This window comes from Schistosoma mansoni, chromosome 6, assembly GCF_000237925.1.
Source record: "Schistosoma mansoni strain Puerto Rico chromosome 6, complete genome".
Lineage (NCBI taxonomy): Eukaryota > Metazoa > Platyhelminthes > Trematoda > Strigeidida > Schistosomatidae > Schistosoma > Schistosoma mansoni.
In genome coordinates, this window is record NC_031500.1 from 4,944,401 (window position 1) to 4,961,490 (window position 17,090).

At 39.2% G+C, this 17,090-nt stretch overlaps 1 protein-coding gene across 1 annotated transcript; it reads right to left on the bottom strand.

The window, feature by feature from the left end:
* Nucleotides 1–2,493: 2,493 nt before the first annotated feature.
* Smp_203140 (uncharacterized protein) lies at nt 2,494–15,089 on the bottom strand (the record flags this gene model as incomplete). The annotated part of the gene is made up of 5 exons (XM_018798024.1): nt 2,494–2,569; nt 4,218–4,303; nt 5,697–5,802; nt 7,589–7,709; nt 15,050–15,089. The coding sequence occupies 5 exons, from the start codon at nt 15,087–15,089 to the stop codon at nt 2,494–2,496; spliced, it is 429 nt and encodes a 142-aa protein (XP_018653007.1).
* Nucleotides 15,090–17,090: the final 2,001 nt, after the last annotated feature.

A 17,090-nucleotide genomic window follows, 5' to 3' on the forward strand; every position in this document is an offset into this window, starting at 1 on the left:
ATGGTAGCCGGTGACCAACAGTAGGTTCATACGCCATTCGTTCCTTCGGTATCCTGGAGCCCATGTACACCATAGGTTTGGAATCAGGGTTTTCCAACTCCCCTAGGTGGATCCTCCACATCCACCAACCCTGTTAAAGCACCGGACATTCGCTTTTCGTCCTCTCACTGTTGTGAACAACACCCCTGCCACGAGAAGGCAGTGAGTAGGACTTCCCTGGCAGAGGCTATATATTCACGTGGCCATGTGAGAGCATTTCGAGAGGGAGAGTGAACTTTCCCCACTCTCGGCCGTACCAGGGCTATTGATACCTAGTTGTCGAGTAAACTGTCGTACAAGTAAGTGTGGTCATGCGGTTTTGTCAAGTTCAAAGACAAAACATTTTACTCGTAGCTCCTTAACATTAACAGCTTAATCCTTGTACCTACTTTTTGAGCCCCCAAATGCCCTGGTACGGCCGAGAGTGGGGAAAGTCCACTCTCCCTCTCGAAATGCTCTCACATGGCCACGTGAATATATAGCCTCTGCCAGGGAAGTCCTACTCACTGCCTTCTCGTGGCAGGGGTGTTGTTCACAAAAGTGAGAGGACGAAAAGCGAATGTCCGGTGCTTTAACAGGGTTGGTGGATGTGGAGGATCCACCTAGGGGAGTTGGAAAACCCTGATTCCAAACCAATGGTGCACATGGGCTCCAGGATCCTGAAGGAACGAATGGCGTATGAACCTACTGTTGGTCACCGGCTACCATGGGACTACATCTCCTCACGATGCTCCATTGCCTTGTGGAATAGACCTTTAGGTCAAAGGCTCGGGGTGTGGCCCCCTAAGAAAACCACCTGCTTCAATCTGGGCAGTACCACAGCCCTCACACAAATGAAATGAGATTTGTGAGGCGCATATTTATCTGGTGCTTCCTTGTACCAATATTTGTGTTTAAATAAAATAAAAAAGTCGGTCTCAATAAGATATCCAGCTTATGTACCTTCGGTAGTCCATATAACCTAGGTAATTGAGTACCTGTCGGCTTAATTGATACATATATGTCCGGTGAACTTATCTGCTGATTTCTGAGCTCTTTTAAAGATCTGGCCAGTTCATTATCTATCTTATTATTGACATCTTTTTGGTTATTCAGTTTCTGAGATTTTTGATGATCATTTAAGATGTTATTCATCTTGTCAATGTAGTCTTTTTTGTTAAGTAAGACAGTTCCTGTTCCTTTATCAGGTTTTGCGACAATCAGATTCTCGTCATTAATAAGTTCACTGATAGCCTCCTTATGTTTTTTAGTCAAAATACTTCTGTAGTTATATCTACTATTCTTAAACTGATAGCTACTGTCAACAATGTTTGCTTTGAGATGTTCAAGTTCCTGACCAGAAGTCGGCACTAGATCGGATGTCTGACGATTTAGGTTTTTAAATTGGATGTCCGTATCCATATAATTTACGCGGTTTTGTGTATCACAGAAGTTTAGACCTAGTGCTAATACTTCAAGCTTTTCTTTATTTAATTCATTACTGGAAAAATTATGCACATACCTTTTTGGTTCAGTCGGAAATTTATTTTCAACTGGTTGGTTCTCTAGGCTTTTGGATTTATAATTGTAGAACCTGATGAGAAATTATTGAAGAGAATATTCTTTGTTCGTATAATTGTATTCATTATTCGCAAGGAAATGTTTGCAAATAGACCTACCTCACTAGGCTTCGTGACCTAAGTAATCGAAGGATAGTGTATCCAATAAAAGTTCTAGACAGTCTAAAATACCCCGTGCCTAATTAAATGGAAAGAACGAGATCTACCTAGTAATCTTTACTTGACACTTCACACTTAAACATACACTTGAACGAGGTTCTCATGCCATATTAGGTCTAATGGTTTTGTCGAAAGTCCACCGAGAAAGTGCATGGACGACGTATCATTACTTCAGTAACTAATCCCTGATCCCCAAGTTTATTTCAAATTAGGGACATAAGATGCAATAATGCGCTAAATTATTGTTAGTTGCCACCAATTCTACAAATACATCAGCATTTAAAATGAAGTATCATTTAGGAAAAAATTTATTATTAGTACTGTCAAAACAATCAAGATATTATGTTAAATATGTATTCATCATAAAATGAAAATGATGATCTGAAGAAGTAACTTTGATTGCTTGCCGTAGTTATATAATAATATTCACATATTTCGGTATTTTCACTTTTTATGATGTTTAGATCTTGAATACTGATGTCCCAAAATAAACAGACAGTGTAACAGATTTATTAGCAAAGAGATAAAGTTAGAACAAATGTCAAACAAGAAAGTTGTGTTAGAGTTTTTCACAAACAACATTATTTCACAGAAAACAAAACAAACATTCAGCATGTAGCACAAACGTTACATACTTAACACTGTGCAAATAAATATATTTGTATACATAAGTTATATATGGACAGATTAGGATGATAAAATCGGTCAGTTGCTCCCACCCCAAAGGTTGATATTGTTATTTACTTTTCTTAGAGTCGTTCGACACTTCAGCCTCCTGACTTTCCTTCTCAGTTTCCGGTTCATCTTCATAGCTAGAAAAAATATGAATAAACTAGTCTATATTTTGAAAAAGAAAACAGTATAATGCAATTACAGTTGACGACTATACATCTTATGAATTATGGCCTCATAAATACATATTTCGATCAGTGTTTGAAAAAGTCGGGTGATTTGGCTCGGAATACGTCAGTATTTACTTTCCATCTTCTCCTAGATCTCGATTTTCAATATTCTTTCTGTCTCGAATATTATTAGTGCTTAATCCTTCTCGTTATCTTTACTACCAAATTATTATATATTATATTGTGTTGATTTCATCTCACTCTGCTAACGTGATATGGCATCTTAGACTAATGCACATCTGTTCCAGGGTCCACATTGTTAACAACTGACTGGTGTTTTGATGATGATTTAATCCAACTTATGTGGTTAGTCATACTAATTATTAAAAAATAACGGCTTGAGAGAGAATTCCTATTTAGTACATAATTCAGATAGTTTTGACACGTGTATATATAAATACACTTCTGAGGTGTAGCAGTTCTGCATGTTAAATTAAGATGAAGTAAGCAACGATTTAAATAAGTCAACGAGAGGATTAAGACAAAGTGTAGAAAATATCTTATTATCGAAATTTATTATGAAATCTGGTTGTCAGAAAACAAGCATTTCAACCATTTCACTGTATTGATTTTTGGAAATGTATAATTAGATTTATGGTTTAACAACTGATGACCTTAGCTTAGATTTTTTTTAGTACAAATTAAGATCTTGTGCATATGGTGATTGTCACGCATACACAAACATCATGAGGTTACTTATTAACTTGTATTACTGACCTACTTAATTAGCCGATATTAATGACTTAATATTTTACATTTTTAAGCGGAATATTGTGCATAAATTGTGTAGATAAATCAATTAAAATTGCTATCTGTATAGAGATGACAAAGTTATTATCAGCGATAACAGAACATAATTCCATTGTGAATAAAAGTCAATGCAGTCAAATTCCTAAAACTAATTGCTTTTGTTTATATTATTTATTTATTTATTTTTACTTTCTCTAGATAGGTATAATGTTCAAAATTAGAAATTAAAGACACTAGAAGATGCATTTCGAAATACGTTGAGTTTGGTGTCAAATGCAATCACATTTCTCAGACAAGTGGTCACATAGTACTGTTAGTGAACGAGAAATTAGGTGGGGAAAACCAATTTATTGTTTGATGCAAAATCACACAGTAGCTTAGTAAAATGTGAAAGTCATACATTAAATACGTCATTTGCGCATCTTCTTTGCGTTATCATTTACACATTCCATTATCTCTCTAATCCTGTTGTAATCACAATGGCTCAGTTTCTCTACATGTTCTCTTCTCTTCAATCTTCTGCTGACAGGCATTTCACTTCCCACTGCTGCTACATACTACTTATATCTGTCAACATAAGTAGCCTACACCGCTGTAGGATTATGTACATTTATCAAACAAAAATAATATTACAATATACGTTAGGTTAGTCTTGTTAAGTCATTTCTAATAAGTAGCTTATTTCTTTTTTTTTACAATAATCAGATTATAGATTGGGATGCATTGAAAATTTGAAAAAAAGCTGAGAGATTTGTCTACTAGGAGAAAACATCGACTTATTTTTATAAACATCAGAGCAGGAACTCACCTAAACATTGCACTGAGATCGTTTTTCACTAAAGCCATAAGCAATGGTGCACCCAAACAGGCAGGTACCAGGTAAAGTAAAGCCGGCTAAATTAATGAAAAGGCAGTAAACATAGTTATTTATGTAACAAAAGTTTTATTCCAATAGAAAAAATCTGCAAACAGAAAGTGTGGAATAATTTTAAAATAGGTAAACAAAAATAACTGAATATTAAAGCTAATATTTTCCAAAAATAAATCCCCCGCTACGAACAAAACATTATGGGATAGAATAAAAGCAATACATACTACTTATTCTACAGAAAATAGAATCCTGAAATGGATCATAACAATCACTGAATCTTTTTAGTGAATAATGATAATACTATGAATAAGTTTAACAGTAATTTACATTTTTGGTGAAATTATTCAGATTAAATGGATGATACTGAAGTCAATTAGTCAATCACAAACTAGATGGTACATATGTTGATGTTCACAAACCGTAGACTTGCGATTATCATTGAGTCTAACATAGTCTTCATGCTAATGAAGACTTAACGATAATCACAAGTTTACAGTTTGTGAACGTCAAGATAGGTTTTCCCCACTTATTACATCTAGTTTATATGTGTTGCATAAATATGAACTGAATATTCGTCATATAACCTGTCAATTCAACTATGGTTACTTTTCTTTGCTCGTTTTCTATTATTTATCTTGCATTATATTTACAATCATAAACACGTAATCCTAATCAATATTTGAAAATTATGAAAACACGAAGAGAATAAATTTAGGAGGATATTCTTTGTTCGAATTGATTTTCACACTGAAATATTAGGCTCTTTACCGTCATTGAAATTCCAACCTTCCATCAATGTCACAAAGAGAGAAGGATGGCTTAATACGCTTGGAATCATTCTGCAACACATAAATTGACACCGATAACGCCAGTGATATAACAGTGAAGACAAATATAGCTATGAAAAGATTTTTACATAAGCAATAGTTGGATTTCTGAGGTATTACGAGACAAGACATTGCTAAATCTATGATCACTGCTTAGTCTAACGAAGTCGTCACTAAATACAAGTTATTGGAAACAATATTGGTCATACAACCACTGACATAACAATGGACAGAAAGTTTGTCGATAAAATGAACAGTGAAGAGCTGTGATTATCATAAAACTAGTTGGTTAATAGACCATAACGAAGGATACTTTATCTTTTAGTGACGAGATCTAAAACATATGAAGGTTCAAATGCAAATTAACTATAGAAAAATCCAGAACTGGAACCACACCAACTCAATATATAATTGAATAATACACGTATAGATACTTTTCATGTCAGGATATTCCTTCGAATAGTTCGACAATCCCTCTGACCGAAAACATATTCAGGGTAAACATTACAATAGTTTTTCTGTTCATTACGTAGACTAAATAAAGGGAAACTTTATTCTGAAATAAATAATTTGAAAACTGTTCGCTCACCTGAGCGTGCTTGAATACGTGCATCATTACGAAAGTCATAATGATAGCAACGATATAGGCTGTGTATCCAGAGTAGAAGTAAGCGTAGCTATTCTTTCGTCCAAGTCTGTGAAAGAGTAGAGAATTAATGATTGCGCTTAATTAATGAAGAGTCCAAATGAAGAATAATTTTAAAAGGAAAATAAGCCCATGAGTTAAAAAATCCCTAAACTACAGAAAGACGGGTGTCTATAATAATTTCAGAACTGACATTGCGGTATTACTGTGCGATGATACCCAATCCATGCAATCCGCAATTAATGTCCTAATGCTCCATTGGGAGTAATAGGCGTAAGTAAGTACGGTATGGTATGTGTTCTGCACCTTCGAAGTGCGAAGTACTTTCATAAGTCTGGCAGGACCCTGGATCTGCAATCACCCTGAGTAGTGAGCAGATATAATTAGTCGAGCAGTTAGTGTATCTAGGTAGCTGCATAAGTGCTGGTGATGGTGTGAGTGATGAGATCAATTCACGTATAGTGAAAACCAGAGTGATTTACGCCAATCTGGGCCATCTTTGGCGCCTCCGTAATGTTAGTCTAGCTGTAAAAGGTCGGATCTACAACGCGTCAGTGAGAGCAGCTTTGCTCTATGCTTGTGAGACCTGGCCTCTTCAAGTTGAGGATGTTAAACGACTTTGCGTGTTTGATCATCGTTGTCTCCGAAGGATTGCTGACATTCAGTGGCAGAGATTCGGCATTATGGAACTGGTGTTTTTACTCTAGTTAGTGGGGTGTGAAGAAAAGAGGATAGTTGTTTCTTTCACATTATTGAAGTCGTAGTAGCGAGATTACTAGCACGGTACATGAACGTATCATATTCCCAATGAGGTGTTGTACAGTTGAACTTTAACAACTAGGTTGAATTCGCAAATAACAACGATATGTCACCGATGCTTTTACTTTACAAATATTATATTATTTAGCAAAAGCTATCAGTATTTATAATGATTATAAGGATGTGTACACGTTTTCGTTAATTAATAAAGGCCACATACAACAGCAGGTGCATAGCTTGTATCCATCATATGTACGCTCAATGGCAATTAACTGACTACTGTTACACTGAAAAACATTTATGCCACACTCAAGTCATAAAAGTATTTCTCTCAGTAATAACATTATACTGTCACTACATATCACTTCCTTTTTTTCAAAATACCACATACATTATGATTTAAGAGTGCAGAAATACGTTGATTATAAAGTATGAAAACTGGTTGCTTCCGATGTCTTCACAGACATTTTTAGGTTATCTGTTTATTAATCAAAGGTAATCTTAATATAAAGGAATAAAACCAATGATCATTTCGCAGTGTGTATATGTGCTTCTTCATCTAGTAGAGCAAACATGAGATAAGAGTAGTTCTTGCCTGAAATAGACCGAGTCTGTTCTTTCTAAATCTGCTTTTTATGGTTCTTAAAGTCTGAGCAATATGGCACAACATATTATTTTGGGAACTACTGACAGAGGGTGTATAAACATTTTACGTAAGCAGATATAATCAACTTAAAGATGGTCTTATTTTGCCGTTGAAAAAATATCGCAAGTAATCACATGCACAAAGGTAATACCAATTAAGAACAATGATTCAAGAAAAAAACAACGAGCAATATTATTAAAGGTCCATAATCCCCGAAGACACCTAGTATAACAAACGGTTCATCTATGTTTGTAGAACTGTAATGAGTAATTTAATCGTGCTGTCATTATACTTGCACTATTATTAACTAATAAAGCTTTATGAACAAAGGAATATATAAAACACAACGCTAAAATGCATTTAATTTGCACAGCCATATTTTGATTCTTATGATTGCAAAGATAGACACGAAGTTTCGCAACTAACTTACTTTGTGTCGAACCTAAGAAGCATAGCAATAAATATTCCTGGAACAACTATATCACCAAGACCAAGTAAGGCTAATTGCTTGCCGAATAATCCATGTGAAAGAAAATCACGCGGAAAAGTAACTAAAAAGATAAGGTAACAACATTGACCATCCTATCACAATGTTTAAATAAATGAAAATAGACTATAAATAATTAGTGATTTAGCTTATTCGAAGTTAGCAAAATAACCATTCTAATATTACATAAATGCTTGCATGCAAGGCAATCCTAACTCCCAGGAAGGAGGAACGCTTTATATGTTTGTACTTAATCTACTACTATTTTTATTAGCCAATGGATAACTACGAATAGATGGGCTACTCCAGATGTATTTATTAAGCCCATACACATATCATCGTCACATTATTTCCAAAGTAATTTCTTACGGTTAAGCTGCGATAACGATGCAACCAGGTGCAAGCAAACATAGTTACATAAAAAGTGGAGGGTTGAGATCCAGATGATTAGTTTGGGGAGTCAAGGATTCGGCACACTAGCAATAGGTCTTCAGATAAGAGTGTGTGGTTGAATCACTTCTAGTATTCGAAGTTTGATACCATGATGCAGTAGACAGTAACTCCGTACGTGTAACAACCCAATCGGTACAGACAGTGCAGGTTCAAAATATTATTGCTTATTCGTCAAATTTACTACAATTATGTTATAAGATGAAGATACCTACGAATCCATCAGCCACTAGGTATGGCAACTTGAACTGATGTACGTACGTACGAAGTTCTACGTTGTAACTGACTGAACTGACTGAGGTCAACGCTCGACTACGGATTGTGTGAGAGAAAACTAAAGCAACTTTCAGATCCAGTAGAATATTTTATCGTCAACCAACTCATTGGGCTTGGTATAATAGTTAAACATTTAACCATCTCTTTGTTTTTAAAACAGTTAAAATGGTTCAGTTCTAATGCATTCTTACTTCCGAAAGACAGGAAACACAGACATCCCTAGTTTTCTCCGTAGAAAACTAATATTATAAACTCAGCGTCCGCTCAAGTTAATTAAATTTCTAGGTTAGAGACTTAATTCATTAAAATCAGAGATATGCAGTGTTTGATCCAAACCATCTCTGTTGACCGCCGGTTTGATATGGATCATAAAACGCAAGACAACTTACTAACAGGTTTAACTAACTCACCTTCTGCGACCAAAAGTATTAGTCGTGGGACACTTGGTATTTGACAGATGCAAGGCATAAAATCTTTAACTAGTGTCTGACAAATTAGAGACTTTTTATGATATTCTGTTTATGTTTACTGTTTTAGCCGACTATGGGGTCCTCGGATAAGGGAAGTTAGTTACTGTATAATAGCAGACATCATTTATAGGTACAAGCCTGATTGTCCGCTTAACACTTATCATTCGTCAAAGGTCTCATCTCAGTTGTTTTAACAGTCTAAACAGCTACTGTTATTTCCCGATTCATATACTGTTGCATCGTACTCTCAGAAAGACTTGAAATAAGCCACTCAATTTTTAACGAGAATACGTAAAACAATGTTTGTTTTGGTTTATTTTTACACATAACAGGCGTGGGTCATTAATTCTGTGGTCAAGAATGAACAGAGATGCCACACTTGTTTGTCTGTTGATGCTAATCCAAAAAAATATTCTTGAAGCATACTGTATATGGCGATTTGCTGCTAGAGTTGCTGTCCTCAGTGAAGCGCTAACTCAAATTACGATTAGATCTGTTGTTTAGATTACCAACTGTAGGTTCCCTCGCTTATGATACGGTAATGTCCATGACAAACTATTATACATGCATCTCATGGTACCGTTAATTGATGACCCCCAAGTGCCCTGATACGGCCGACGATGGGGAGATTAATCTCTCCCTCTCGAGATGCTCTCACATGGTCACGCGTATGCGAAAACTCCCAGGAAAGTCCTACCCACTGTCTTTTCGCGGTGGGGGTGTTGTTTACGAAATTGAGGGGACGAAAAGCGAATGTCTGGCACTTTAACCGGGTTGAGTCAGTCAGTCAGTCACAGCGTAGAACTTCGTACGTACGTAAATCAGTTCGAGTTGCCATACCACATTAGCACAGAGATGCAGTTGTCGATTCAAATCCCATAGTGGAAGAAGTAGTAAGAGTATAAGCATTATGTGAAAGATTAGGGTTTGAAGATGTTATTGAAGGAGTATAATAGAGTGAAATAAATTTGAAAAGAGAAAAAAGATAGGGACATGAAGAATTCAGAGGATTAGAATTCGGGAGAACACAAAGAACCTACTCCTACACCATGAAACATTGCACGTCAGGGCAGTCGGTGGATGGGCATACGTAACATGTATCCCAGCCATCTCAACTGATGAAGTTTCACTACTTCATCAATCGATTTGCCATCCTTACCTAGCACCCGTTTCCTAACAACTACATTACTTACCTGGTTGTCCCAGGATATATGAGAAATGATTCGAAGACACCTATGATCGAATACTAGTAGCCTACGAATATCCTCTACTCTTATCGGCCATGTTTCGCTGCCATAAAGTAGGACGGAACAAACTGCTGCACAGTCAACCCGTTCTTCTGTTGCTAGACGGATATCTCGCCTACGCCATAAATGACGCAAGTCGGCGAAAGCTAGACGAGCCCTCTGTATCCGTGCTGAGATTTCGTCACACACCAGATCACAAGGGCTGATGAGACTCCCAAGATATGTGCAGCGGTCAACACGCTCAACTACTTCACTCCCTATCATTCGTTCAGGTGCCGATGCAACCCAATCCTGAAGTAACATTTTGCACTTCGAGGGAGAGAATCGCATCCCGAACATGCCTGCATAGTTGCTTATGGTGGTCAGAAGACTCTGCATTTTGTCAGCGTCTTCACCAAATAAAACTATGTCGTCGGCGTATTCTAAGTCAACAAGTGAATCTCCCGGTAAAAGTTCAACTCCTGGAGATTGAGATGATGAAAGTGATATCTCTAAAAGCATGTCAACGACAAAGTTAAACAAGAATGGGGAGAGTGGACAGCCCTGACGAACACCACTTGAGGTAACCACTTCTGATGACAGTTCGCCATAAGCTCCAACTCGACCAGTTGTGTTCGAGTAAAGAGCCTTTATGAGGTTAATGTACTTCTTTGGTACTCCTTTTACTGACAAACACTGCCATAGAACCTCACGACCAACGGAGTCAAATGCCGCCTTAAGGTCAAGAAATACTACTATTGTGGGACGTCTGAATGTATGTCTATGTTCTAGGACCTGACGTAGAGTGAATATCTGGTCTATACAACCACGTCCAGGTCGAAAACCAACCTGGTTTTCTCTAGTCTGCTCGTCACGAGCTTTGGTGAGGCGTCCAAGTATTATTGAAGCTAATATTTTAGACACTATATTAGTCAAACTGATTCCTCTGTGATTGTCACAGGAGGACTTTCGTCCTTTCTTATAGACTGGCACAATCAGTGATTGGGACCAGTCAGATGGAATTACGTCCAGTTCCCAGATTCTACCTAAGACCTCAGTCAATCTCGTTGCTAGTACTGGACCGCCATCCTTAAAAATCTCAGGACTAAACCTGTCAGGGCGTGCTGCTCTCCCTCACTTCAGATTTTCTATAGCTTTTTCAACCTCGTAGAGAGTTGGAGAACTTACATTAATTTGCCATTCAGGACGACAGGGGATCGTGGGTAACTCAAGTGTGGCTGAAGGCCAGTTGAACTGATCCCTAAAGTATTCTGCCCATCGATCCAATCTCCTGGACTGAGAATGAATATGTCCATCTTTATCTGAGATAGTTTCGCTGATAGTAGGGTTCCTAATACCGGTTTCTTTAACAAGTCTGAATAGCTGTCTGTTGTTACCTATTGCCGCTGCCTTTTCCATCTCTTTTGCTTTCGCTACCCACCACTGTTCACGATCATCGCGCAGGCTTCTCATTAGCCTGCGCATAAGCTGACTCCGCTCTTCGTTATGTTCAGAGCCAGGTGGGATGAGTTTTCGAGCATCTATCAGTGCGGTAGACGCTGCCGAGATCCCTTGTTTCTCCCTAACCTAATGGTTTACCTTACCAGCGGATATTACTGCTGTTTCCACAGCTTTACGGATGTCATTCCATGCTGCCTCGGGGTGGGCACAACTTACATGTCTGTCTAACTGTTTTTCTAGTTGTTCCTGAAATGTATTCTTAGCTTGCTTATTGTTAAGTAAAACCCTGAGAGGTTTCCTTGCAGTGTCTTTCCTACGTCCAGTAAGACGCAGACAGATACGTGCTCGCATTAGAGCATGATCTGAATGTAAACATGTGCTCCAGAATGAGTGACAGTCTTCTATCGAGCCCCCTCATCGGTAGCTGATAGCGATGTAATCTAGTTGAGTCAAACTTTGGGACGGATTCGGGGGTCACCATGTCAAAGGATGTTTTTCCTTATGCTTAAAGTTAGTATTTGCAAGAAATAAGCGGTTATCTGAGCATAGCTGCAACAGACGGTCGCCATTATCTGTTCTTTTAGCCATGACACCATAAGATCCACCCAGGTGTCTTTCCCTTTTCACTTAATTTACCTACTTGAGCAATAAGGTCACCAGCCACTATTACTACATCAGAACGCCTAGCTTTTCGGAGAAGGTCAGAAAGTTTCCTGTAGAACTCATCTTTTATATCGTCTGAGCTGCAGTCAGTGGGAGAGTAGGCAGAGACGACAAAGAGGCAACGACGAGTGTCCCTATCTTTCCGAGTCCTTACTGATCCGTTTAGTCGGACAGCGCATAGACGACTGTCCACTGGGAGCTAGTCTAAAAGAGCTAGTTATGCCCTACGACTTAATGCTATACCTACGCCAGCGAGGCCACGGGAAGCAGCATCAGGGCTTCCAGATGCACGAAGCGTGTATCGAGATGGTTCTTTATTTTGATATGGTGAGGTCAAATGAATGACGCCACTCTGATCCTGTATGCGCGTTTCGGAGACGCAGCACACATCGATGGTATAAGATTCTAGAGTCCTAGCTAAGGAGGCCTGTTGTCCTATTTGGCACAATGTTCGGACATTAAAAGTTCCTACATGTAGTTTAGAGCGTGGTTTCAGGAGACCAGGAATAACGTTCCGTGTACTTGAATCGTTTGCCCTAGCGATGCGAGGTGATAAAAGGACGTGGGAAGGGTTAGTTATTAGGAGTAGGAAGGATTTGAAAGTGACCAACTTGGTCATGAACTAATGCTAGATCTTGGTTTGCCCCCAAATGCCCTGGTACGGCCGAGAGTGGGGAGAGTCCGCTCTCCCTCTCCAAATGCTCTCACATGGCCAGCGAATATATAGCCTCTGTCAGGGAAGTCCTACTCACTGCCTTCTCGTGGCACAACTGTTGTTTACGAAATTGAGAGGACGGAAAGCGAATGTCCGGTGCTTTAACCGGGTTGGTGGACAAGGCGAGTCCACCTAGGGGGGTTGGAAAACCCTGATTCCAAACCAATGGTGCACATGGGCTCCAGTATCCTGAGGGAACAAATGGCGTACGAATCAATCGTTGATCACCGGCTACCATGGGACTGCATCTCCTTACGATGCTCCACTGCCTTGTGGATCAGATCTTTCGGTCAAAGGCTCCGGGTGTGGCCCCCTAAGAAAACCGCATGCTTCAGTTCGGGCACCTGGGCAGTATCACAGCCCTCAATCAAATCGAGAGATTTGTATGGCGCATTTGTATCTAGTGCTTCCTTGTACCAATATTTGTGTTCAAATAATAAATAAATAAGAGCGTGGTTTTAGGAGACCAGGAATAACGTTCCGTGTGCTCGAATCGTTTGCCCTAGCGGTGCGAGATGATAAAAGGACGCGAGAAAGGTTAGTCGTGGAGATAAGAGAGTTATTAGGAGTAGGAAGGATTTGAATGTGACCAACTTGGTCTCGTGTGCTGTTACGGGTATGAGGGCTAATGTCACTTCCCGGCTGCCCACACCGTGGAAGGGTATTTCTTGAGGGACCTGAAAGGGAAGTTGGATTATTGTTGGTCTTAACGACCTGAGAGCGTGACCGCAGCGCCCAAGGGACAACTGCTTGAGGCCAGTCACGCACGGCCTTTTTGTGGGGGATTTTTGGCGTGTTAGCTCCGTTCTTTAAAGGACCTTACCGCCGGAGACGGAAATCCGTGGGATAAGGCGTGTGCATTTTTAGGGTCGACCTTTTCTAACCCCACCCCTTCTTGTGTGAAGGCAGCATCGCTGATGATGAATATAGAAGACCCACCTAAGGGAGTTTGAAAACCCTGATTCCAAACCGATGGTGCACATGGGCTTCAGGATCCAAAGAGAACAAAAGGCGTATGAAGCCAATGTTGGTCACCGAATACCATGAGACTGCATCTCCCATCGTTGCTCCACCGCCTTATAGATTACATCTGCCAGGGAAGTCCTACTCACTGCCTTTTCGTGGCACAACTGTTGTTTACGAAAGTGAGAGGACGAAAAGCGAATGTCCGGTGCTTTAACCGGGTTGGTTGATGTGGAGGATCCACCTAGGGGAGTTGGCAAACCCTGATTTCAAACCAATGGTGCACATGGGCTCCAGGATCCTGAAGGAACGAGTGGCGTATGAACCTACTGTTGGTCACCGGCTACCATGGGACTGCATCCCCTCACGATGCTCCATTGCCTTGTGGAATAGACCTTTAGGTCAAAGGCTCGGGGTGTGGCCCCTTAATAAAACCGCCTGCTTCAGTCTGGGCACTCGGGCAGTATCACGGCCCTCACACAAATCGAATGAGATTTGTGAGGCGCATATTTATCTGGTGCTTTTTTGTACCAATATTTATGTGTTTAAATAAATAAATAAATAATAAACTAGATCTGTAGGTCAAAGGCTCGGGGAGTGGCTCCCTAAGAAAACCATCTGCTTCGGTCTGGGCACTCGGGCAGTATCACAGCCCACACACAAATCAAGTGACTTGTGTGACACATATATTAAGTGCCCCTTTGCACCAATATGTTCAAATAAATAATTAATTAATCGGTGACGGGAAGATTACCAACAATTATTATTGAAAGCTTGTCGACGTACAAGCATATACTAAGGTAATTCCAGTAAACTTATTGATAGTCATCTGCGAAAAACTGTACACAAACGACTATCGCACTTTTCAACTGATTTGGTGTATCAACAAAAGTGATCAAATGGAAAACTAGTAAACTTGCTATGGCTACCTAAAAATCTTTCAGGTGTAATTACTTTGTTTAATTAATACAACATTAAAGAGTCAAATAAAACGATTCCAGCAATGTGATTACCTTCATTAAATGAACCAGTCTAGTCTTTATGGCAAGTTAACGAAACGACTACATTATACTCAGGATTGGTTAGTGATATAACAAAGTGGTATCAAGTAAAACGTAGTAATAAACCTCAAGAGATACAGTAGATCTATGCATGTGACGAAAGATATAAGATTACTCACCTTTGATTGGAATATCTAGGTTTTTTGCGACAGCCATCATGACACCAGTTCCAAACACCTGGACTTAAAGGACAGTAAAAAATCTAACTTACCCAAAATATATCGTATACGAACAGTCCGCAAAGAAGTAATATGCCATTTACGAATTTATTTAACCTTATGAATTCGATGGCCAAAATAGCAACTGTCACTGCAATAAAATTGTTCGCGATCCAATGCTACCTAATAAATCTATTAATTTTGACTTACTCCTGAAAAGTAGTACCAAGTGCCAAGCAAAATACCGATGCCAGTGCCTATGAAATCCTTGGACTCAACTGAAAAATCATAGTTGTCTATCAAGTGAGATGTAGACAATCATGATTACCTACCCAATAAGTTCCATTGACATTCGGAACCATCTGAGTTCTCTAAACTTCTTGAAAACTCAAACTTGAACCGCGTATTTTTTACGCAACTCGGCATATACGGGCGAAAGATGGGTCTAAACATACAGATAGCAGAATATGTACTTACGACAAGAAACGGGATATTGCACAGGCACCCATAAAAGAAAAATATACCTTCATAACACAGTTGATGTACTGAATAGGAACGAACTTAAACATAGTAGAACTACATACACATACAAACCTTAAATACGATGTAAATCCCGAAAAGTGCAGCACTGGCGAGAAATGGAAACAGTGCTGCATCTTTACTTGATACAACTTCTACCTCTTCAGTTGACTTCTTACTAGTTAATGAACGGAAAGAACCTATATAAATAGGTACTATGGCCAAGAGAAACAGTGCTGAATTAGTAATTATGGAATCTAGATTGAACTCCAGGTTTGTAATGGTTCCGTTTGTATCGCTCACATTTCCTATATCGCTTACGTTCATGTTCTCAAACTGTACGCGTAGAAATTCAAACACGGTGTTAAATACGTAGATGTCATGTAACGTCTGACGCAGGATAAGAAGTATATTGGCCAATTTATTGTCGTAAGACTTTGCTATTCAGGGTTGATTGTTGTAAAAAATTAGACTAAAAGTTTGGTATTGGCCAGAAAATGGAGTTCATTAATAGATTTTTCTCTGTCGCTGCACAATTTTGTCTCAGTCTTCAGTAGTGAGGATAGGTCAGTCAACCTATATTAATCCTTTTGATTTGTAGTACTGTGAATATCTAAATACTCTTTGAATGTATAAACAGAAGGTGCTGATATTACGTGTTTTAGTAGAGACTTCAAGTAATTCACTCATCTATGAGAGTAACGGAACTCCAGATGTAAGCGATTTGATCACGGTTACGGCCTTTCTCAGAGTGTCTCATCAGAAGACCAAACTGTAGGGTCAGTGAAATGTCACTGAACCCTAGCCAAGTCATTCGGCAGTTGGGTCGCTGAATATCGAACAGATCATCGATCCCTGTCAAGGTCAAGAATAGTCAACGCTCATCAATTAATAATACTCCATGGACTTGCCCACGCGGCAGCGGTTGTACTTTCGCTTCTGTACTTTCGTGGTTGTACCTTAACCAATATATTCTTGTAATAACGTCCTTCGTGTTGTACAGTCTCCATAGCATCCATGGTCCCTTGTTACGTCGACGGGGCCAATCCACGTAAGGTGCTGATCGCGAGGTGTGACTTCGAAGTTAGCTTGTTCGTCACACCATTCTCGTCTAACTCGAGTAGGCCTCCAATCGTTCGACATAGAACATCAACGTTGATGGTCTACAAAACCCTGACAAGAGAAAACAAATAACAAATACTGCTACCATAACCTCAGTTCACTGTGCAGCACTCCAGTATAAAATCACCTCTTAATCCGTGGTAAGCTGATGGAAATAGGTTGAAGTATCTTAGTCTGTTTTCATAAGGCACGTTAGTGACAACTTTAACTATTTTGGCTTCCTGCCGTTGATTTAGTTCTAACAGGGACTCACACCTCGAAGTTCATTTGCCAAGTGAGGCCCCACAAGCCTCGGTTACTTACTTACCACGTAGGCCACACACCAGCATTCTCCACCAAAATAACTGACTGAATCGTTGGG